Genomic DNA, 23,117 nt, shown 5'->3' with positions numbered 1-23,117 from the left:
ATGACTTTTAGCAAATGTAATTTCTGACTCAGTGCCTCCAACTCCAAAGCACTGATGATGCTATTCTATGTGACCCTGTGGGGTTTGGTACAATAAACGGAGTGTGTCTACGACCCTGTGATCTCTTTTTTCCTTTAAAAAATTTTTTAATGTTTATCTCTGAGAGAGAGAGAAAGACACACACACACACACAGAGAGAGAGAGAGAGAGAGGAAGAGCAAGTGGGGGAGGGGCAGAGAGAGAGGGAGACAATCCAAAGTAGGCTCCAGGCTCTGGGCTGTCATTACAGAGCTCGATGCGAGGCTCAAACTCACGAATTGTGAGATCATGACCTGAGCTGAAGTCAGACACTTCAGTGACTGAGCCACGTAGGTGCCCTGACCCTGTGAATTCTTAAAAAGAAAATATAAAAAAGAATAATCAGACTGTTCATCTCAAGTTCCTAGGAGGAGGCCTTGTACAAAGTAGGTGTTCAATACTAATTTGTTAATAACAAATTTTCTCATGTAACATGAGAAAAGGAGTCTGTGGATTAGCACATGCAAAGCAATAGAAAGATATTTAATATCCCCACAGTTCTTAGACTGTTTCACAATGCAGTCTATATCCAGGACTTCTGTTCTGAAAAACCATAAGGACTAGGTAGTGCAATGTTTCAAAATGACAGGTTGTGATCCATCAGGAAGATATGAAATCAATTTAGTGGTTTGTGACCAGCATCAGTAATAAGGGTAAGCGTTCCCTGAAACTTTTGATTCAGATCTCTGAGTGTGTGTTTTCTAAGTTAAGATAGAAAATGTTTCTTAGGTAAATTGAGGTTTAAAAAAAGTTTTAAAGCCTCCAATATAGTATGATTATACAGATTATAATTTCAGTGATGCTGTTCTCATTTTGCTTGATTTAAGAAGAAAAATAATTGGAACAGAATTCTTGTTTGCTGCTAGCTACAAGGAGAAAAAATTCTACGCTGGAAAAGCCATATAGAACTTTTTTTTCCAGTTTAGGGAGATAATTAGAAGAAACTAAAATATACCTACTTTACTAATGAATTCAAGTCATGTTCTGGGAGATCCTTGGTCAAATTTCTCTTTATAGAGTTACTATGAAACTAATGATTTTCTCATTTTTTATAGAAAACTAATGGCACTATCAAATTATGACTATCAATTAATATTTTTAAGTTACACTAAGAACTGTGCACATCCTATCCTGAAGACTAATTTTTTTAAATGTTTTATTTCATTTTTGAGAGAGAGAGAAAGAGAGAAACAAAGTGTGAGAGGGGAGGAGCAGAGAGAAAGGGAGACTGAGCTGTCAGCACAGACCCCAACCTGGGGCTCGAACCCACAAACCATGAGATCATGACTTGAGCCAAAGTCAGATGCTTAACCGACTGAGCCACCCAGGTGCCCCTCCTGAAGACTATATACATTGCTTAAAAGGAATGAAAATTTATAATGTTTTTCAATTTCCTGTGACAAGTCCCATTCTTTCTTCAAATTATGCTTACTTGCTACTTAATATATCTGCTTGGAGAAAGTTTCCTCACTGAACCTGTTTCAAACAAGGCAATAGAGTTTTAAATTTATACCATTTTATTATGAACATTTCAAACCTGCAGCGATGTTGAAATGATATGCACCTAGATTGTACCATTTTGTTATTATACTTTATCACATCTGTCTATGAATCTGTTTTATTTGTTTATGCTTTTTGAAACAAATTACAGTTGTCAGCATACTTCCCCCGAAGAACTTTAGCATGCATATCATTAAGTAGAGTTCAACATTTAAAGTTTTTTTGTTGAATGTGAAATTTATATATAACAAAATGCACAAATTTTAAGTGAGTTTTGACAAAAGCATTTTAACCTGCTACCCAGACTCCTATTATATGGAGAATTAGCATCACACTAAACGTCTCTCATACCAACTTCTTCCCCCAACCCTCTACCCCCAGCTCAATTTATTCCACCACAGATTAACTTCACCTAATTTGAGAATTTCATATGAGTGGAATCATACACTCTGTACTCTTGTGTCTGAGTGCTTTTGCTCATCATAATGTTTTTGATTTTCATTTATGTTGTTACATGCATCAATAATTTGTTTATTGTTGAGTAGTAGTTCATTGTATAAATGTAAAACAGTTTGTATATTCTTTTTCCTGTTGATGAACACCTGAGCTGTTTTTAGAGTTTGGCTATTAAACATAGAGCTGCTGTAGAGGCACCTGGGTGGCTCAGTTGGTTAAGCAACAGACTCTTGATCTTGGCTCAGGTCATAATTTCACGGTTTGTGAGTTCAGGCTCCTCACGAGGCTCTGTGCTGACAGTGTGAAGCTTCTTGGGATTCTCTCTCCCTCTCTCTGCCCTTATCCCACTTGAGCATCTCTTTCTGGCTCTTTCTCTGTCTCTCTCTTAAAAAAATAAACCTTAAAAATATTAAAAAGTATAAAGCTGCTATAAACATGCTTATGGAAGTCTTTTTGTGAACAGAAGTTTTCATTTCTTTTGGATAAATACATAAGAGTGAAGTTACTGATCATGTGATAGGTATATTAAAAATAACCCCTTCCTTTTTTTCCCTAAAGTGGTTGTGCCATTTTACATTCTTACTGATGATAGAGTTTTGATTGGATGTCTCCACCTTCCCTCATGCTCAGAGTAGGTAATAGGTAATAGAAGGGTCATAATACCTCAGTCCTTGGAAGCATTCACCCCATTGTGAAATTAACTAGATTGTGAACAAACTTGTGAAATCATGTGAGTGGGAGTCCTGAACTGCTCGTGCGTTCCACCAGCAGATGGATGAAAAAACCATTGTCTTTAAGACGGAATAAATGGCCTAATAGATGACCCTTGACAATCTCCGTCTGTTGATGTCCCCAAACTTGTTTCATTGCTACTTATAAAGAAAGTAAGGTCTAGCCCAGAGGTATTCCTTAGAAATATCCTAAACCAAGTTGTTAACTGGTTCCCTGGAAATAATAGTGCATTTTTTTGCTTTTATTATAGATTTGTTATACAACTCTCAGGTACCTGGTTAGAATTGGTTTTTAATTTCTATTTCATATTCCTGTCAGCTTGTATGGGTTTCTTTATTCAGTTTTTCTAAAAGAAGTTTATTTATTTTGAGAGAAAGAGAGAGAGAGAGTGAGCAGAAGAGGGTAGAGGGAGAGAAAGAGAGAATCCCAAGCAGGCTCTTCACTGTCAGTGTGGAGCCAGATGTGGGGCTCAAACCCACTGAAATCATGAGATTATGACCTGAACTGAAACCAAGAGTTGGACGCTTAACCAACTGAGCCATCCAGATGCCCCTCTTTATTCTATTAATGTGGTGAATTGCATTGGCTGATTTTCAAATATGAAAGCAATCTTGCTTTCAGGTTGTAACATATTCTTTTTATGTATTATTAGATTTAGTTTGCTACTGTTTTGTATTAGGGATGTTTAAAACAATAGATTTATGAGCAAAATTGGTCTGTAATTTTCTTTCCTTATAAATCCTTTTTTAGTTTTGGTATTGAGTTTATTCTGGTGTCATAGAACAAATTGAGAAATATTCTCTAAAAGACTGTGTGTAAGACTGATGTTACTTCTTTGTTAATTTAGAAGTTGCTAGTGAAGGATGTGGCCTTAGGATTTCTTTTGGGAAGTATCTTTAAATATGGGCTCATTTTCTTTGATAGGTATAGGGCTATTTAGACTTTTTAAAATTTTATTTTTTTGAAGATTTTATTTTTAAGTAGTCTCTGAACCCAACTAGGGGCTCTACCAAATAAGCCAGCCAGGTGCCTCTATTTAGATTTTATTTTTGTATTAGTTTTAGTAAGTTGGCCTTTCCCTAAATTTTTCTTCTTCACTTAAATGTTCAAGTTTTTTGGTATAAAGTTGTTGTTAATAACTTATTATTTTTTAATATCTACAGTATGATCTGTAATGATGTTTTTAATTTTTTATTCATTTTTGCTTTGCTCTTTGGTTATTTCTTAGTTAAAAGATAGGGTTCTGTACACATTATCTGTGACATGATTTTTCCATTTTATAATATATTCTGGAGATGATTTCATAGCAGTTATTCAAGAGATTTTCCTCTTTTTTTTTTTAACTGCTACATAGGACTTCGTCATATTGGCTGTTCATGGAACTAGCTCCCTATTAATGGATTTTTGGTTTGTTTCCAGTCTTTTGCTGTAACAAATAGTGCTGAAGGGAATAACTTTCTACATATGTACTTAAATTTTCTTTCTTTCTTTTCTTTTTTTTTTTTTTTTTGCTGGTAATGATCTTATTTACATGTGTAATCTAAGAAGCAAAGCAAACAAAGGAAAACTAAAACAAACCCAAGCTCATGAATATAACAGACTGGAGGTTGCCAGAGACAGGGTTTAGGGGATGGGCAAAATGGATTAAAGGAATCAAAAGGTACAAACTTCCAGTTATAAGGGGTGCCTGGGTGGCTCAGTTGGTTAAGCATCCGACTCTTGATATAGGCTCAGGTTGTGATCTCTCCATACTGAGATCAAGACATTGTGGACATTCTAGGTGGTGAGAAGCTGTTGGGTCATATAGTAGGTGCCATTGGTAATTGGTTGCAAGAACTGTAGGTAAGTTGGCTGAAAGCCCCTGGGATCATTCCTCCAATCTCTGTGTGGGAACCAACGCAGACTGGCATTAAGGCTGTGGATAGATGGTCAACATAAGCTGGTTATTGGTGGCCAGTAGTCTGGCAAAACGTCAATAATGGACATAATCATTAACCAGAAATGTTTCAATGATGCATCTGATGAAAGGAAGAAGCTGTACCATATCTATATTGCTGTTGGTCAAAAGAGATCTACTGTTGCCCAGTTGGTGAAGAGACTTACAGCTGCAGATGCCATGAAGTACACCATTGTGGTTTCGGCTACTGCTACTGATTCTGCCCAGCATCAGTGGCTGACTCCTTATGTCGGCTGTTCTATAGGAGAATATTTTAAAGCTAATGGAAAACATGCTTCAATCATCTATCATGAGTTATCCAAATGATCTGTTGCCTATTGCCTATTGTTACTCATTAGGCCTATTCTAGTGATATGTTCTAATTACCCTTCTGTCTGCTGGAGAGAACAAAATGAATGATTTTTTTGGTAGTGGCTCCTTGACTGCTTTTCCAGCTGCAGAAACATAGCTGGTTATGTGTGTGCTTATATTTCAATGAATGTCATTTCCATCCCTGATGGACAGATCTTCTTGAAAACAGAAGTGGTTTACAAAGGTATCTGTTGGCTTGCCTGTATCCTGTGTCAGACAGATCTGCCACCCAAACCAGAGTCAGGAAGCAGATGGCAGGTACTATGAAGCTGGAACTGGCTCTTAATCATGAGGGGCTTTTGCCGGATTTGGTTCTGACTTCCAAGCTGCCACTCAACAACTCCTGAATCATGATGTGCATCTTGAGTATATGAAGCAAGGGCTGTATGCTCCTGTGGCTATTGAAGAACAGTGGCTCTTTGCTGGTATAAGGGGGTATCTTGATAAACCAGAGCTATTTCTATTGTATTTGTTTTTGTGGGTTTTTTTTTTTTTTTTGGCTTGAGTATTTAAAAGCAAATCTTAAAAGGCATGGTATTTTATTCTTTAAAAAAATTTTTTTTTATCGTTTTTATTTATTTTTGAGACAGAGCATGAGCAGGGGAGGGGCAGAAAGAGAAGGAGACAGAATCTGAAACAGGCTCCAGGCTCCGAGCTGCCAGCACAGAGCCTGATGAGGGGCTCGAACCCACGAACTGTGAGATCATGACCTGAGCCAAATTCAGATGCTTAACTGACTGAGCCACCCAGGTGCCCCCATGGTATTTTATTCTACTTCATCATCCTTTAAAAGACGACTTTTTTTCTTATATAACCACGAGGCCATTTTTACATCTAACAAAATGAAATAAACATTTCTTACATTGTAATACAAACTATTCAAATTTCCTTGTCATCTCAAAAAATGTCTTTTTACAATTATTATTTTTGCAAGCCAGAATCCACACAAGGGCCACATTTGGTGCTTGTAGGCTCTCTTTTTATTTACTGAAGTGCTCCACTTCCCCTCCGTCATTTGAGTTACTTCTTGAAGAAACTGGGTCAGTGGTCCTGCAGAATGTTGCAGTTGCATCTTGTATTTTATTTGCTTTTCCATCCTCTGTATTTCCTGCAGTCTAGAAATTAGCTCTAAAGACTTGATTAAGTTCTATTATAGATCCTTTTTTTAAAATGTATGTATGTTTGTTTGTTTGTTTATTTATAGATAGAGCCCAAGTAGGGGAGGGACAGAGAGGGGAATAGAGGATCCAAAGCAGGCTGTGCCCTGACAGCAGAGAGCCCCACGCAAGGTTTGAACTCATGAACAGTGAGATCATGACCTGAGCTGAAGTTGGATGCTTAACTGACTGAGCCACTCAGGAGCCCCAATTTTAGATTCTTAACAAGAATATACTATACATGATGTTACAGGCTTCATATTATTTCATCACCTCAAGAGCCGCATGTTATCAGATGGCCTCACTTTGAACAACTTTTAAGTTGTTCGTGTGGTGACCATGATTCCTTCCTGATTATAAAGTTTCCCAACAATCTTTCACTTAATGATTTTGGTATCTGTTGATGACCACTATCTGACTCATTTAAAAACAATTACGAGGGGCGCCTGGGTGGCTCAGTCGGTTAAGCGTCCGACTTCGGCTCAGGTCATAATCTCACGGTTCGTGGGTTCGAGCCCCGCATCAGGATCGGTGCTGACAGCTCAGAGCCTGGAGCCTCATTCACATTCTGTGTCTGCCTCTCCCCCACTCACACTGTTTCTCTCTCTCAAAAATAAATAAACATAAAAAATTTTAAAAAAAATTAAAAAAATTAAAAAAACAATTACGAGTTGCAAGATGGTGATTTTCTGATTCGATCATTCTGTCTTCATTTATTAGCTAGAAGTTTTCTGTAGAGAACTTTGTTATGTCCATAAAGATTATTTGGTTACCTTGAAATACTGTTCATACCAGAAAAACAGGACAGATCTTTAATTATTTCCTTTCAACTATCCAATTTTACAGTAATGTGTTGGTTACCTAGCAACCTCCATGATGTCAATAGAGTCCTTTTTCCTTTTTTGAATAACACTGTGAACTCATGGCTTTCCACATTAAATGTGTTTTTATTAGTTGCAGTTGTTTGACACTCAAATTATTCTATTTTGAGTACAAGTGGGAACCTTTTGAGGCTTCTGTATTTGTTTGATATGACAGTATTAGTTTTTGGTAGCCTCTTTGTTTTCTGGCACGATAAAATATGCCAAGCTAAACTGGTATTCTTGGATTGACTAAACTGGTATTTCTTGGATTGACTGTCCAGAAAATCCTGAATCCTTTTAGTGTGAAATGATGGTTTGAGACCACAATATGGATTCTTGTTGCTACTGAATTATTATTGCTTCTAGAGAGCTAATAAATAAATAACTTTAATGTTTATTAATTTTTTTGAGAGAGAGACAGAGCGTGAGCAGGGGAGGAGCAGAGAGAGAGGGAGACACAGAATCCGAAGCAGCTCCAGGCTCTGGGCTGTCAGTGCAGAATGCCATATGGGGCTCAAACCCATGAGCCATGAGATCATGACCTGAGCCGAGGTTGGATGCTGACCTGACTGAGCCACCCAGGCAGCCCGTACGCCATCTGTTTTCTGATCACTCTCAAATTTGTATCTCCTGCCTGGACTTCTTTCCTGAAATGCAGATCTAGGTATCCAACTTTTCATTCACTCTCTGTACTTGGATGTCTACTGGATAGTTTAAACTTAACATGTCCAAAAATGAGCTCATTTTTAAGTTTATTTATTCATTTTGAGAGAGAGAGTAAGAGAGAGCAAACATGTACACCAGCAGGGGAGAGGCAGAGAGAGGGAGAGAGAATCCTAATCAGGGGCTGGAACTCACAAAACCAACCTTGAGACCATGATCTGAGCTGAAATTAAGAGACATTTAGCTGACTGAGCCACCCAGGTGCCCCCCGCTCCCCAAAGTGATTTTCATCAAACTGTTCCTCTGGCAGCCTCCTGTATTTCAGTAAATGGCAACTCTTACCATGTTGCGCAGGCCAAATATTTAGAAGTCATCCTGACTTTTCTCATATTCTATAACTGTTTCATCAGTGTATCCCGTCAGCTTCTCCCTTTGAAATAGATTAAGGATTCAATCATACCTCCATTTCTTACCATCTTCACTGCCACCACCGCCCTCGACTAAGGTGCTATAAATTCACCAGGATTTTTATAATACTCTCATAACAGGTCTTCCTGTTTCCGCCCATGCTTCTCCTTCATGAACTATTCTCAACTTGGCAGACAGAGTGAGCTGTTAAAAGTCATTCCTGTGTTCAAAACTCCCCAATATACTCCTTCAAAAATATTTGGGTTTGGGGAGAGTGGATGGAGGTAGGTGAAACAAAACTGGCCATGCATTGCTAATTATTGAAAGTGGGGGATAATGACATTAAATTCATTATGTTTTCTTTATTTCTATATATATTTGATAAATAAAACAAAAAAACAAAACTCACAAGGTTTACAATTGTGTATAACTGCACTAATATGGAAGCTACTAGCCACGTTTGGTTATCAAGCACTTGAAATATACTAGTCTGAATTTATGGATATAAAATACACACTGGATTTTTAAGTTTATTTATTTTGAGAGAGAGAGAGAGAGGAAGGGGCAGAGACAGAGGGAGATAGAGTTCCCAAGCAGGCTCTGCTGATAGGGTGGGGCGCCACCTGATGAAGCTTATGACCTCAGCTGAAATCAAGAGTTGGTCACTCAGCTGACTGAGCCACCCAGGTCCTCTACACTGGATTTTATTTATTTATTTTAACTTTTAAAAAAATTTATTTCTGAGAGACAGAGAGACAGCATGAGCAGGGGAGGGTCAGAGAGAGAGGGAGATACAGAAGCTGAAACAGGCTCCAGGCTCTGAGCTAGCTGTCAGCACAGAGCCCGACGCGGAGCTGGAACCCACGAACCGTGAGATCATGACCTGAGCCGAAGTCGGCCGCCCAACCGACTGAGCCACCCAGTTATCCCTCCTACACTGGATTTTAAAGTCTTAGCAAGAAAGAAAAAAATGTAACATAAGTCTTGAGTATGTTGTTATATTGATTACATGTTAGATAATAATGTTTTGGATATATTGGATAAAATAAAATTTATTATTAAAATTAATTTTACTTTTTTCTTTTTACTTTTTAAAATATAGTTACTAAAATGTTTAAAATTATATTTGTGGCTCATGTCATCTTTCCGTCAGATCCATAAGGCCCTATATGATCTAGGTTCTGTTTTCTCTCTGGTCTCATCTCCTGCTTTCTTTTCTTCTCCCTGGCTCACCTCACTCCACCCACACCCATCTCTTTGCTAAGAACAAGCACAATAACACTTCTGCGAAGGGAACTTTGCACTTGCTAATCTGTCTCCTAAAGCTCTTTCTCAGTGTCTATGTGGCTCACCCTCCTGTTTCTTTCCTTCAGGATTCTGCTTAAGTCACCTAAGTTTTCAGAGATATTTATTTGATCTCATAATACCTCATCCCCTCTACTCTATTCCTCTTGATCTGTTTTCTTTATCATATTTATCATTACTTACTGTTGGGGGTTTTGTTCATTTGTCTTCTGTATGCCGAGGATTGAGTATAATGCTTATACAGCATAGGTGTTTGGGAACAATTTGTGGAAGGAATGTCCATGGATTATGCAAACAGTTATGTCAAGGTCAATACTGACTTCTGTAATTCTGCAAATATATGGCTCAGGTTTCATAAATATATAAAGAGTAAAAATTATTAAACTTTAATTATAACAAGAAATTCCCTGCATAAGAAAACAGTGCTTTATAAAATGGTATACGATGGCTGTTTTATTTCTTTCAAAAGAATTAAGGTACAATAAATAACCTTATACTAATTAATTTTTTAAAATGTGGACATATTATATTAATTTCAGGTATACAGCATAATGATTGGATAATTATATACATTCCTAAATGCTCACCACCATATGCATAGTTGCCATCTGTCACCATATAACATTATTACAGTTATTGACTATATTCCCTATTCTGTACTTTTCATCCCCAGGACTTTTTAATTTGGTAACTGGAAGTTTGTACCTCTTAATTCCCTTTACCTAATCCACCCATCCCCAACCCCCACCCCTCTGTCAATCACCAGTTTGTTCTCTGACCTAATACTAATCAATTTTTATATATTTGAGTGATTAGTAACAGTCATTTTAGAGATACTTATGATGAATTCAATTAAGTAAATAAAATACAGACCAAAATTTACTGAAGTGTTGGAAATGTTTTATATCCAATAGATAACCCATTTCTCAAAGGCATTTTCCCAATTCTTTTATTAGTCTGGAATTTTTATTGTATTAATAGTAATCCAGCAAAGTAGGTCATGTCAAAGAGCTTAGAAAGTTTTTTTGATACACTGAAATTTTTGTTGTGCTAGTAATTAGAACAGAACTTGATCTGTTTATAAAATAACTTGAAGAGAGTATTTAAAGCTGAAACTATGAAGCAGGGAAAGGAACCAAAAAAGGAAAAATGCAAAAGGACAATTTTTAGCCTATTGTCTTTATCTTAAAATGTAAGACGACTAAATGTAGTTATTTAAAAACAAAGTGATCTTTTCATTACCTGAATATATTTCCTTCATTATTTTAATTTTCAAACAGTTTTGGTTACAGCATCCCTTCAACTATAACTGGAAAAATGAAATGACACCAATAAAGTATATGACAATTTGGATTGTGAAATTTTAATGGGCAATACTGGCTATCAGGGCTAGCACTATATTAAAGCCCTTTAACTAGGAGTTTAAAAGCATATCCTTAGTGCTTTTTTGGAACATTGTTTTATACTTGTTTAATAAACATTTAGTAAGTGGATATATTGTGTGTCAATACTGTACCAACTTCCCAACATACAAAACTGTATTTTCATAGTGGCTGTCCTTTACTGAGAACTGAATGTCAAGTAAGTGCCTTACAGACATTATTTTAGTTAATTCTCATGAGGGGGTGGTTAATTTTATTATCCTCCATATACAAATGGGCAACAGAGGCTTTCCAAAGAGTTCTGCTTCCAAAGAGTTCACTATCTAGAGAGATGAGAACAACAGTGGATATGACATGAAGTGCTAGCTGCGGCAGCGGTCAAGGTCAGGATAGCAGAAATTGCCTTTGGGGGATGTGGTGCCAAAGGCCTTTCAGAGAACAGGATGCCTGTTCTGAATCTGAAAGACAGGGAGGAGCGTGCATGGTGAAAAAGTTGAAAATATGCAGACATATTGAAAGACACTGAAATCTGAAATGATTTAAGCATTAGTAAAAACTCTTCTATAAGCCTTTGATTTATTCATTATGTACCACATATTCTGTATTTCTCTATTTAAACAAAGATCTGGCTTGGACAATGAGGGATCATTTGAGTCGTTACGAAACTGTGGGAGGGATGGCATGGTTATTAGGATCAGCATAGTGGTTAGAACTCTACATCCTAGGCTTGACCTTACCTTTGTAGGTAGATTCCACACTGAACTGGCTAAGAGAATGAATTGTATGCCAGACTGCCTGGGTTCAAATCTCCGCTCTACACATTCTTACCAACAGATGTGACCTTGGATAAGTTATTTAACATCTTTATGTCTTGGTATCTTCATTCAGAAAATGAGAGCAACAACAATTAAACCTTCTTCATCATAGGATTGTTATTAGGATAAAAGGAATTAATATATAAAAAGATCTGAGAACAGTGCCTGGCACACAGGAAGCTCTACAGAAGTATTATACTAGTAGCACTTGAGACAGATATTTAAACAGAAATGCCACTTTGTTCTTTTAGAATAAACTTTATTCCTGTCTAATGATGCTAGAGTCTCCTAATTCCTACTTTTTCAGTGTTAAGATGCTTGAGAAGCTAAATTTTGAATCAGAAAGTTGTTTGGTGGGAACCAACATAGAATATTTATCCTAGGCATTGGTAAAGGCCAGTGAGATACCCCCACATCATAACAAAAAAATTCTCTATTCACTGGATTTCTTCTGTCTCCCAGAATGATTATCTTACTCCTGTGTTTCTGTCTGCCTAGCCAGATATAGCTAGTGGGTTGGAAATAGAGTGGAGTATAGAAGGGAATGGAGATAGAACTTGGAAGGAATCCCCAGAAGAGCTAGATGTTAAGTAGGATCTTTTTGATTATTTTAGAAGTAATCTCTATGCCCAATGTTGGGACTCAAACTTACAACTGCGAGGTCAAGAGTTGCATGCTCCACTGACTAAGCNTGGGGTCTTTTTTTTTTTTTTTTAATGTTTATTTATTTGTGAGAGACAGAGAGAGAAAGAGAGAGAGAGAGAGAGAGACCGAGTGCATGAACAGGGAGGGGCAGATAGAGAGGGAGACACAGAATTCAATGCAGGCTCCAGTCTCTGAACTTTCAGCACAGAGCCCGGCAAGGGGCTGAAACTCATGAACTGCAAGATCATGACCTGAGCAGAAGTTGGATGCCCAACCAACTGAGCCACCCAGGTGCCCCAAGCCATAAGACACCTGTAATGACCTCTTTGAGGCATTCCTCTCTACTACCTCCTTTGGGTGGAATGTGGCTGGGGTTTCCCTAACTTGGAAGGACTTCCTAATAGTCTAGAAATTACAGGAAATGATCAATGTCTGTTATGGACAGGGAAGGCTTTTCTATAGAACTCTTTTTTTTTTTTTTCCTGAGAGAGAGAGAGAGAGAGACAGCATGAGAAGGGGAGGGTCAGAGAGAGAGGGAGACACAGGATATGAAGACAGCCTCCAGGCTCTGAGCTGGCTGTCAGCACAGAGCCTGATGTGAGGCTTGAACCCACAAACCAAGAGATCATGACCTGAGCTGAAGTCAGACACTTAACCGACTGAGCCACCCAGGCTCCCTTCCTATAGAACTCTTGATATATCCTTTAGAACCCACAGCTAAGTAGAAGTGGCTCAGGAACTTGACTTGGAGCTCTCAAAAACATGTTTCCCAGATTTGGCTTGGAAGTGATGCTGCCATAGGCCATCAGAGACTTGTGATACGTCAGGCTGAAAAGATTATAGTGTTCAGGTACCCAATAATCTTGTCAGTATGAAGTCCTCCAAAATGCAGCCTAGAAGTGAAGGTACTCTACTACTCAAATAACATTCCAGTATGTTCATATTGATTGAGGCTTGTCTGGAGGCTGTTTTTCACTCACTTCCTTCCAGAATGAAGGCGAAGTTATAGACACCTTGGTGTTCTTAATTAGTAAAGACTCCTGGCTCCAGGGAGCTGCTGACTCAGATCAGAGGTCAGTGTGATTCAATAACTCATGGGTAGACCAGTCTGAGGCTTCTAATGTGGCCATAGGTAGAAAGCTTACCTTTTGTCTTCCTGAAGAACACTTTGGGTTACTTATGAGATTTTGAAGGACTTTGTCACCTAGAAGGGAGAGACAAGTCATACAGTTTAAGGGCTAAGTTCTATACCAGAAGGTTCAGGGGAAGGATAGTCTTTGGGAAGTTGGAATCAAAGAAGATCCTATAGAAGACTAGATGTTTGTCCTAAATTTTAAAGGTGAGGAGTTTGCATAGCAGACAAGGGAAGAGGTAAATGTTCCAGAAATACTGCCAGGGTAAGCAATAAGGCCCGGAAATCAGAAATTATCTGAATATTCATGAAAATATTTCATACTATTAGCTATTTTGATGTTTTTAAAGGGCCTATTACTGGGCTGAGAAATAGAGTTCCCTCCTTTCCAGAGCTGGGGCATTTAAGCTGAGTTTTGGAGACGGGAGTTTGGTAACCAGAAATGTCAGGGAGGAGGGCGGATGCTGCGTTAGCCATTTTGTGATAATGAAGAAAAGGCCAATTTCACTGCAGAAAATGGCAGACATTAGCCATGATGCCATTTAGCTGCTGAACCAGCTAGATTTTGTTTATGCCACTTAAGTTGAGTTTTCTGTTATTTTTAGCAAATGTATTCCTAACTCTAGAGAATTCAGTTCCATAAATGGGATGCTTAGAGTAAGAGACTCTAAAATATGGAATTGGCTGAGTGGGGGGTTAGGATAGTTGGCACTGGGGACCTAGGCTGGTGGTAACAGTGGGAGGGCTGGTCAAATTATTATCGGCTATATTTTGGGACCAATACATAACGATAACCAGGCTATAGTTTAAGGAGAAATGTTTGGAAAAATCTCAGTGTGTGTTGGCTGCTTGTTACTGTTGAAAATAAGAGGATCAGAATCAACATAAAGTTGATACAACCAACATAAAGTAGGTATAGTTTTAATAATATCAAGTAAAGTAGACTTTAAACTAAAAACAACATTAGAAATGGATTTACTTCATACTGATATGTAGTTCAGTGCACCAGGAATATGTAACAATTATAACAATTCAAATTCTAAACTTATTTTGCCTATTACAAGCTTACTATTAAAAATATATAAAACAGGGCACTGTTAGGTGGGCTTGATTTGGGCTCAGGTCATGATCTTATGGTTCATGGGTTCTAGCCCTACATCAGGCTCTGTGCTGACAGTTTGGAGCCTGCTTGGGATTCTCTCTCTCCCTCTCTCTCTCTGTCCTTCCCCACTCACACACACATATACACACTCTCTCTCAAAATATGTAAATAAATATTAATAGATATATGTATATAAAACAAAAAATGAAGGAAGTGACTTGATGAAAGTGGAAGGGGGACATTTTAGATCAGGCTGTCAACAACTGAACCCAGTGATGAATCTTAACATTATGAAAAAGAAAGAAGCAAACCTTATCTGTGTATTCCAGGAAATGTCAACACCACCTATGAGGTATTCATGCCCAGAATTTGGACCTCAATCTAATTAAGGCTCCTAAGAGTTCATAGGAAATACAGAGTACAGAGGAACAGATAAAGCATAACTCAAGGATTAATATTCAATGAAACTTAATGTGGAAAAGTCGGGCACCTGGGTGACTCTGTCATTAAGCATCTGACTTCAGCTCGGGTCATGATCTCATGGTTCATCAGTTCAAATCCCACATCGGGTGAGCTCGGGCCCTGCTTTGGGTGAGCTTGTATCTGCTTCAGGTGAGCCCTGCTCCTTTCTCTCTCTCTCTCTCTCTCTCTCTCTCTCTCTGCCCCTTGTGGGATGCTCTCTTTCTCTGCTTCTTTCTCACATGCACCCTCTCTCTCTCTCATTAAAAAAAAAAAAAAAAGAAAAAAGAATGTGGAAAACTGTACAGAAGAATAGGGTGAATGTCCTCAACAAATACATTTCAAATGTGGGTGGGGCAGGGCACCTGGGCAGCTCAGCTTGACTTTGGCTCAGGTCATGATCTCCTATTTTGTGAGCTCGAGCCCCACATCTGCCTTGCTGTTTTCCACCGGTCAGCTCAGAGCTTGCTTCTTATCCACTGTCCCTTTCTCTCTGCCCCTCCCCTGCTTGTACTTTCCCCAAAATAAATAAATATTAAAAAAATAAACTGGGGGTGGGGCGAGGATAAACCTATAGATTAAAATAGACTGAGGACACTGTCTTAGCCTGGGTTCTCCTGGAAGTGCAAATATTTTTGTGAGAGTGTGAATCCAGAGATACAAGAAGTAAAACAGAGAAGGAAAAGGGTGCAAGGACAGGTTATGGATTAGGAAACTGATCACTTCTGTGGGACTATCTGCGGAGCCATGTGAGATGCATCTCAGAAACACCCATGGGGGAGAAAGAGGGACATATTTATTGGCTCACATTCCCCGTTGGTCAAACTGTGCTCTCAGGGCATTAACATGCACTTCTGGGTTTGAAGAGCAAGCAGTTTCCTACACTGTGAACAGAGATCCCCAGGAACAGAGAAAGCCATGAGGCGTGGACTGAGCATCCTCAGTGTCAGACAGTGTCAGGTTGTACTTGTGTGAGACTGGCTGAAGGCCCCATGGAACTGACCAGTGAAGCAGTGCCTAAAATGACAAGATCTGAGATGGTGCACAAGAGGCATCCAAAACAGGGACATGTACGAAAATGTAATGTGTGGACCTTGTTTGGTTTCTGATTCTAACCAATTATGAAACAACGTATTTGAAACAATGAGGAAACTTAACAGTGGGTTTTTGAGGACATTAAGCATTATTATTTTTAAAGATGTTATAGTGGTATAGTGATATTTTAAAGAAGTATCTTTATTTTTTAGAGGTACATACTGAAATATTATCAAAAACACTAATATTAAATATTAATGGAAAAAATTGATGTAACAAAAAGGAGAAATTGTCAAAATCATCAGAATGAAAGCTTTTAACAATCCCTCTTTCAACAACCGCTGTATCAGACAATCAGTAACACAGAAGATCTGAACAATGGACATATAAAAACACTTCCCCAAACAATTGAAGAACATGGATTCATTTTTTCTCTTTCTTCCTTCCTTCCTCCTTCCATCTTTCTTTCTTTCTTAAGTTCATTTTTTAGAGAGAGAGAGAGGAGGAGGAAAGGCAGAAAGAAAGGGAGAGAGAGAGGATCCCAAGTAGGCTCTTCACTGTCAGCATGGAGCCCTATGTGGGGCTCAAACTCATAAACCATGAGATCATGACCTGAGCTTAAATCAAGAGTCAGATGCTTAACCAACTGAGCCACCCAGGCACCCCTAAAATATTAAAAACAAACAAACAAACAAACAAATCATCATCCTAAAGACATTAAGCAGTTATCAGGTTGTAGGATATTACCATCCTAACATTATTTTCCTGAATCATGTTATCATATTATGGTCATAGCATTTCAAACACATGGAAACTTTATAGTAAAATGAATCTGTGTACTCAAAAGTTAGATTCAATGTCAGTTGAGCCATTTAAAAGTAAATAGTTTGACATTATGACACCTGACCCTAAGCATACTTTAGCATGCATCTCCTGAGAATTAGAATATTGTTTTATGTAACCGCAGTACCATTATAAGAGCTCAATTAACAGTCATTCCTGGATATCAAATTCAAACATTTGTGGTATTTAGACTACCATATATTAGTACTTATTTTGAAGCTGAAATAATACAGAGGGATTTTCGTAAAGTGTAGACAAATAGATCATGGTACATAATAAGGTACCTATAATGATATCCATATATATTTGGACCCTTGATATACCAGTTGAAAAAGGACAGTTTTTAATATATGGTGTCAGGGCAGTTGAATATTAAAATTGAAAACACAGAAATTAGGTTCTTAACTTTAGACCATACACAAAAGTCAATTCTAGCTAGATTAACATTCTAAATGTAAACCTTTTTGAAAACAATATAGATACAGATTGCAGAAACAAATTACAGAAAACAAAATATATAGTATATATATTTATGACCTTTGGTTAGGAAATGATTTCTGAAAGAGGACATAGAAAGCACAGGGGCGCCTGGGTGGCTCACTCGGTTGGGCATCCGACTTTGGTTCAGGTCATGATCTCACGGTTCAGAAGTTTGAGCCCTGTGTTGGATTCTGTGCTGACAACTTGGAGCTTGGAGTCTGTTTCGGATTCTGTGTCTCCCTCTCTCTCTGCCCCTTGCCTGCTCATGCTGTTTCTTTCTCTCTCTCAAAAATAAACATTACAAAAATTTTAAAAAAAGAAAGCACAAACTGGAAACAAAAAGATAGATTAGTTTGAAAACATTAAATAATTTTTGTTAATTTATGCTGTCATCTGGAGAAGAAATGTATAGCACATACAATGGACTAAAAAAATATTACATGAGACATGTAAAGAACTATAAATCAATGAAAGAAACATTCAAAATGGGAGAAATTTGTGAACAGGCATTTCACATAAGAGGGAATAGGGATGCCTAATAAAAATGAAGAGGTGTGCAGTGTCATTAATCGTTAGCAAGATAAAAATTGAAACAACAATGTTGGCAAGCATGAAAAGTGGACAATTTCAGAGGGTCCCTGGCTGGCTCAGTTGATGGAGCTTGTGATTCTTGATCTTGGGGTGTTGTGCATTCAAGGCCTACGTTGGGTGCAGAGATAACTCAAAACTAAATTTTTATTTTAAGTGGACAATTTCACATATTGGTGATGATATGTTTTACACTGCTGCTGGAGCATACTTTGGAAAACAATTTGACATTCTATAGAAAGGAGAACAGTTATATATAATACCACTGAGCAATTCTATACCTCTTTACATATGCTAGAAGAGTCTCCAGCCACCGAAGAAGAATTAGGAATAAAAAATTTCCCCAGACCTTCTAAGTCAGAAGCTCTGAGGATGGCACCAACAATCTATTTTAACAAGCTCTCTAGGTGACTTAAACATACATTAAATTTCAAATATTGTCCTAGAGAAACTTGTTTAAAGTCATATATATTTTTTACAGCTTTATAGGGATGTAATGACATACCATAAAATTGTTTCAAACATGCCCTAGAAAAACACTTGCACCAAGAAAGATGTACATTGGACATTTATAATAGCAATGTTTATGATAACAAAAACTGGAAACAACTGAATGTCCATTACAGTAGAATGGATAAGTAAATTTTACATAATTGCTTGATAACTGTTCAGAAATGAACAGGATATCTAATACAGACATCAATGTTGATGAATGTCAACAGTTTTCAAAAGAACAAATCTTATAAAGTTCAAAAACATGCAAAATCATCCATGATTTAGGGATGGATTTTATATAAGAAATAAAGGAAATATTAGCAAAAAAAAATTACTGGTATTGGTGATTTCTTAAGCTGAAGCTACTACTGGGATGTTCATATTATTATTAAAAAAATAAACTGTGCATATATGTTATATATGTGCTTTCGTATGTACAGTACAGTTGAAATAAAAATAAGAAAAATTGATTTTGTTTGGCTGTGATCACTCATACATATAGTTGATCAGAAGAAAGAAAAACACTTGAAGGCTGCTAAATTTTTGAGGAAACTATACTGCTCTCAAAAACTCAAGCTTGCTTGGAAAACTCAAGATTCTTCCACCCTTACCTTCCCCTGGATCCTGCCTTTGTGTGGACTGTGAAAGTTGTACATTTTTTCCCCCCAAAATCACTTTCCTCCATGCCCACATCAGATGCTGCCATAAATGGCTTTAAAATAAGAATATCTTCCAAAGAGGTACACCAGGAGTTGGGAGGGGATGGATAAGGGAGATCTTTCTAGAGAGCAAAATCAGAGTCTGCCTGATGAGATGGATCATTCAAGGAACTTCCTACACTTTTGGAACTTGGAGCCATTATTATTCCTGCCTGGCAGGATGTGGTATTTGCAATGGACTAGTGTTTTCTGCGTATTTCCCATTCTCCTTTTTTTCTGAAGGAGAATCTTTTTTAATGTTATATTTATTTTTGAGACGGAGAGAGAGGGAGAGCAGGGGAAAGGCAGAGAGAGAGAGAGGAAGACAGAGGATTTCAAACAGGCTCTGTGCTGTGAGTGGAGAGCTGGATGAACCATGAGATCATGACCTGAGCCAAAGTCATATGCTTAACCGACTGAGCCACCCAGGTGCCCCCTGAATGAGAATTTTTATTGTAATTATCCTATTCTACCCTCATCACTAATATTGGGTATTTGAGGAGGGGGGGGCGAAGGACTGTCTAGTCTTTCAGCTATCAACCGCCAAACCATTAAGAGTAGATGGCAGAGCAGACTGCAGAGACTCCAGACTTCCAGGCAGATGCAGTAGAAACTCTGGGGTTGCTTTCCTTAGGGGTCTGATGAATGCATTCAATGTAAAATGTCTGCATGTGAAGAAAGGTGTGCATAGGTATTAAGCAATTCAAGGGGTGAGCTGTGGCAAACCTTATGGTCTAAGTAAGCCCACGTTTTTAACCCTCTCTTTGACCTCTCATAGAGCCTGGGGAACCTAAGTACTATGCTTGTTTCCCCAGTCTCCTGTATACAACTAGGGGTGGCCATATGACATAGTTCTGGTCAATCATATATAAATGAAACAGTTTTGGAGGGGCTTCTAGGAAAACTCTTATTTGGTAAAGAGGAATAGCTGATGTTAGTTGTCTCCCTTCTTTCCTTTTTGAATTTGGATATTGTCGAAGACTCTGTTTCTAGAGTTCTTTCTTGTCCAGCAAGAAGCCGGGACACAGGATTAAAATGCCAGAGATGGCTAATGTCCAGGAGAAGACAAGAGCCCTGGATAAGGATCTTTGCTCTGTTTTTATTAGGATCAGAAGGCTTATAAACATGGTGATGGATGTGCACAAATAGACAATGAAACTGTGAACATTAACTCCTGGGCATGAGGGAAAGGGTGTTTGAAAATACGTGGTGTCAGGGGTTTGGGTTAATACAAAACAAAATCCTGGTGCAGGGCAGAAGGTTGTTTATAGCAGACATGGGGTACCACCTAAACTGGTCTAGAGGACAAGAGAGATGGAGCAGGCTACTTTTGTTAATTAGCTCCGCTCTGAGCAACTTCACCAACAGCAGTCTATAGCCCTATTTACCTGTTTTCCTTATTTGGTCCTTACTTCCTATGAAAGTAGCTTTCTCATGACCTACTAAGTTTAGGGGCATTTCCTCCCTGAATACCCAATCTTGTTTACCTCATATACCTTTGCTCTATTTTGGGGCTTTTGCCCCACCCTCTCTATAACTGAGGCCTTTGCCCCGCCCTTTCTATTCCTATTTACCTACTCTTGTTTACCTAACCTTGGGTGTGAGCATCCTATGGTTTTCTAATTCTTTAAGCCTTGTTAATCCATCGGTTCAAGTCCAGGGAATTCCTAAATTTATTTCCCAGATATGATATATCCCAGATATGATTTCAGGAAATCTTACAGCCATGGGGAAAAGTCCTGAACCAATGCCAGCAACTGTCTACCCCACCATTTCTTGAAAACAATTTTTTAAATGTTTGTTTATTTTTGAGAGAAAGAGAGAGACAGAGATTGAGCAGGAGAGAGGGAGAAAGAGAGGGAGACAGAGAATCTGAAGCAATTAACAAAAAGTAGTGAGGATGTCAAAGTGGGACTGGGACCTGCCTGAGCAGGAAGACTGCCTTTGGAAAGGAAAAAAGGGCACTGAAAAGGAAAGGGGGGCATCTAAACAATTTGTCTACATAACATCTTGTCTTTGGAACCTGAAATAACAGTGTTTAGAAAAGTGCTTTTGAAATAAAGTATTGCCGTTCAACCAATTATGTTTTTGTTTGCCAATTCTTCCTCCAAGATAATTTGTAGAGGGCGCTAAAGGTGATCTGCAGAGAGTCTCGGAGTATAATGACTCCTTGAATAATGATGGATTTCCTGCTCTGTTTCCGGATTGCTAAACAATTTGCACTGTAATTCAGCTTAAAAAAAAAAAAAAAAAAGACTGAGGGGAGGAGCTCCTGGCTGACTCATTTGGTGGAGAGGATGACTCTTGATCTCTGAGTTGAGTTTGAGTCCCACACTTGGTGTAGAGATTACTTAAAAATAAAATCTAAAAAAAAAAAAAGATTTTGTGGAGAATATTTTCAAAGGTGTAAAAAAAAATCTTGACTATATTATTTCTATTTGTTTTCTCTTAAATCCATCATTCACTTTCTTGGAAGAACACTATGCTTTAGTGACACCCAAACTGGATACAGGCACCCAGGACTATTGATTTTACATCACAGGTTGATTTTTTTGTTTTTTGTTTCTTTGTTTCTTTTTAAGCAGGCTACATGCCCAGAGGGGAGCCCAAGGTGGTGCTTAAACTCAGAAACCCAAGATCAAGGCCTGAGCTGGGATCAAGAATCAGACGCTTAGGGGTACCTGGGTGGCTCAGTCTGTTAAACCTCTGACTTCCTCAGATCATGATCTCCTGGTCAGGCTCTGTGCTGACAGCTCTCGGAGCCTGGAACCTGCTTCAGATTCCATGCCTTCCTCTCTCTGTGCCCTTCTCCCCGAAACCCCCATGCGCACTCTCTCTCCCTCCAAAAAAAAAAAAAAAAATTAAAATAACATTAAAAAAAGAATCAGATCCTTAAAGGAGCCACCCAGGTGTCCTTATATCACAGTTTTAAATTTTAATTTTCAAAAATTTTAAATCTTTGTTTTGAGAGAGAGAGAGCAAGCGCACATACAAGCTGGGGGAAGGGTACAGAGAGAGAGAGAGAGAGAAAAGAGAGAGAGATTGAGAAGATCCTGAACAGGCTCCTCACTCTCAGCATAAAGTCTAGTCCTGACCAGGACCCCATCTCACAAACCAAACTGTGAGCTCATGACCTGAGCCAAAATCAAGAGTCCGATGCTTGGGGCGCCTGGGTGGCTTAGTCGGTTGAGCATCCGACTTTCGCTTAGGTCATGATCTCGCGGTTCTTGGGTTCGGCCCCGGGTCGGGCTCTGTGCTGACTGTCAGCTCAGAGCCTGGAGCCTGTTTCAGTCTGTGACTCCCTCTCTCTCTGACCCTCCCCTGTTCGCGCTGTCTCTCTCTCTCTCTCCTAGAAATAAATAAAAAACATTAAAAAAAAAAAGAGTCCAATGCTTAACCTAGCAAGCCACCCAGGCCTGTTCCTACATCAGTTATTTTTTTATTTTATTTTATTTTTTTCCTTCAACAGATAGATAGTTTTAATAGATCTTGTTACATCACAGTTTTTTAAACGCCAATTGTGAAAACACAACTGGGGGAACCTGGGGAGCTGGGCCTCCAACGATCCAGAACCGTTTCAAAATCAGTGAGAAGCTCTGTATAAAGAAATAAGCCATGTTCCGGGCATCCATTATATGCAAGGTACTGCACTCCCCTGTCACTTGTTATCTTACAAGGAGACTTGCAAGACCACGGGTAAGAGAGGCACCAGGCACCAGGTCTGAGCTGGCGGTAAACAGCAGCCTAAGCGGGATGCGCTGCGCTTAGAGACGGAAGATTTGCTGCGCCAGGAGCTGCCGNCGTCTGCTCCTTAGCCGCTCGGACTCCGCGCTGGCGGCCCGGGCAAGTCTGGCTTCCCTCCGCCATGGAGCGGCTAACGTTGCCTTCCGGCGGCGCAGCGGCCGTGGACGAGTACCTGGAGTACCGGAGGTGAGGCTGCAGCTCGGCGGGGCGAGGAGAACCCGGACGGGCC

At 38.8% G+C, this 23,117-nt stretch overlaps 1 protein-coding gene and 1 pseudogene across 4 annotated transcripts in view; both read left to right on the top strand.

Annotated features, from left to right (window-relative positions):
* On the top strand, positions 1-22,756 carry LOC144240946 (ATP synthase F(1) complex subunit alpha, mitochondrial pseudogene; annotated as a pseudogene).
* A 196-nt stretch (positions 22,757-22,952) lies between these two features.
* FAM221A (family with sequence similarity 221 member A) overlaps positions 22,953-23,117 on the top strand; it is a 24,624-nt gene continuing 24,459 nt past the window's right edge. For all 4 annotated transcript variants that reach the window (XM_077775346.1, XM_077775349.1, XM_077775347.1 and 1 more), the window contains exon 1: positions 22,953-23,074. In XM_077775346.1, the coding sequence (XP_077631472.1) occupies positions 23,010-23,074 (65 nt within the window). In that variant the 5' untranslated portion in view covers positions 22,953-23,009. The remainder of the gene's footprint in view (positions 23,075-23,117) is intronic.

The sequence above is a fragment of the Crocuta crocuta genome, unplaced genomic scaffold (assembly GCF_008692635.1).
Source record: "Crocuta crocuta isolate KB4526 unplaced genomic scaffold, BGI_CrCroc_1.0 scaffold197, whole genome shotgun sequence".
Taxonomy (NCBI): Eukaryota; Metazoa; Chordata; class Mammalia; order Carnivora; family Hyaenidae; genus Crocuta; species Crocuta crocuta.
This window is presented reverse-complemented; position numbering and strand designations above follow the sequence as displayed.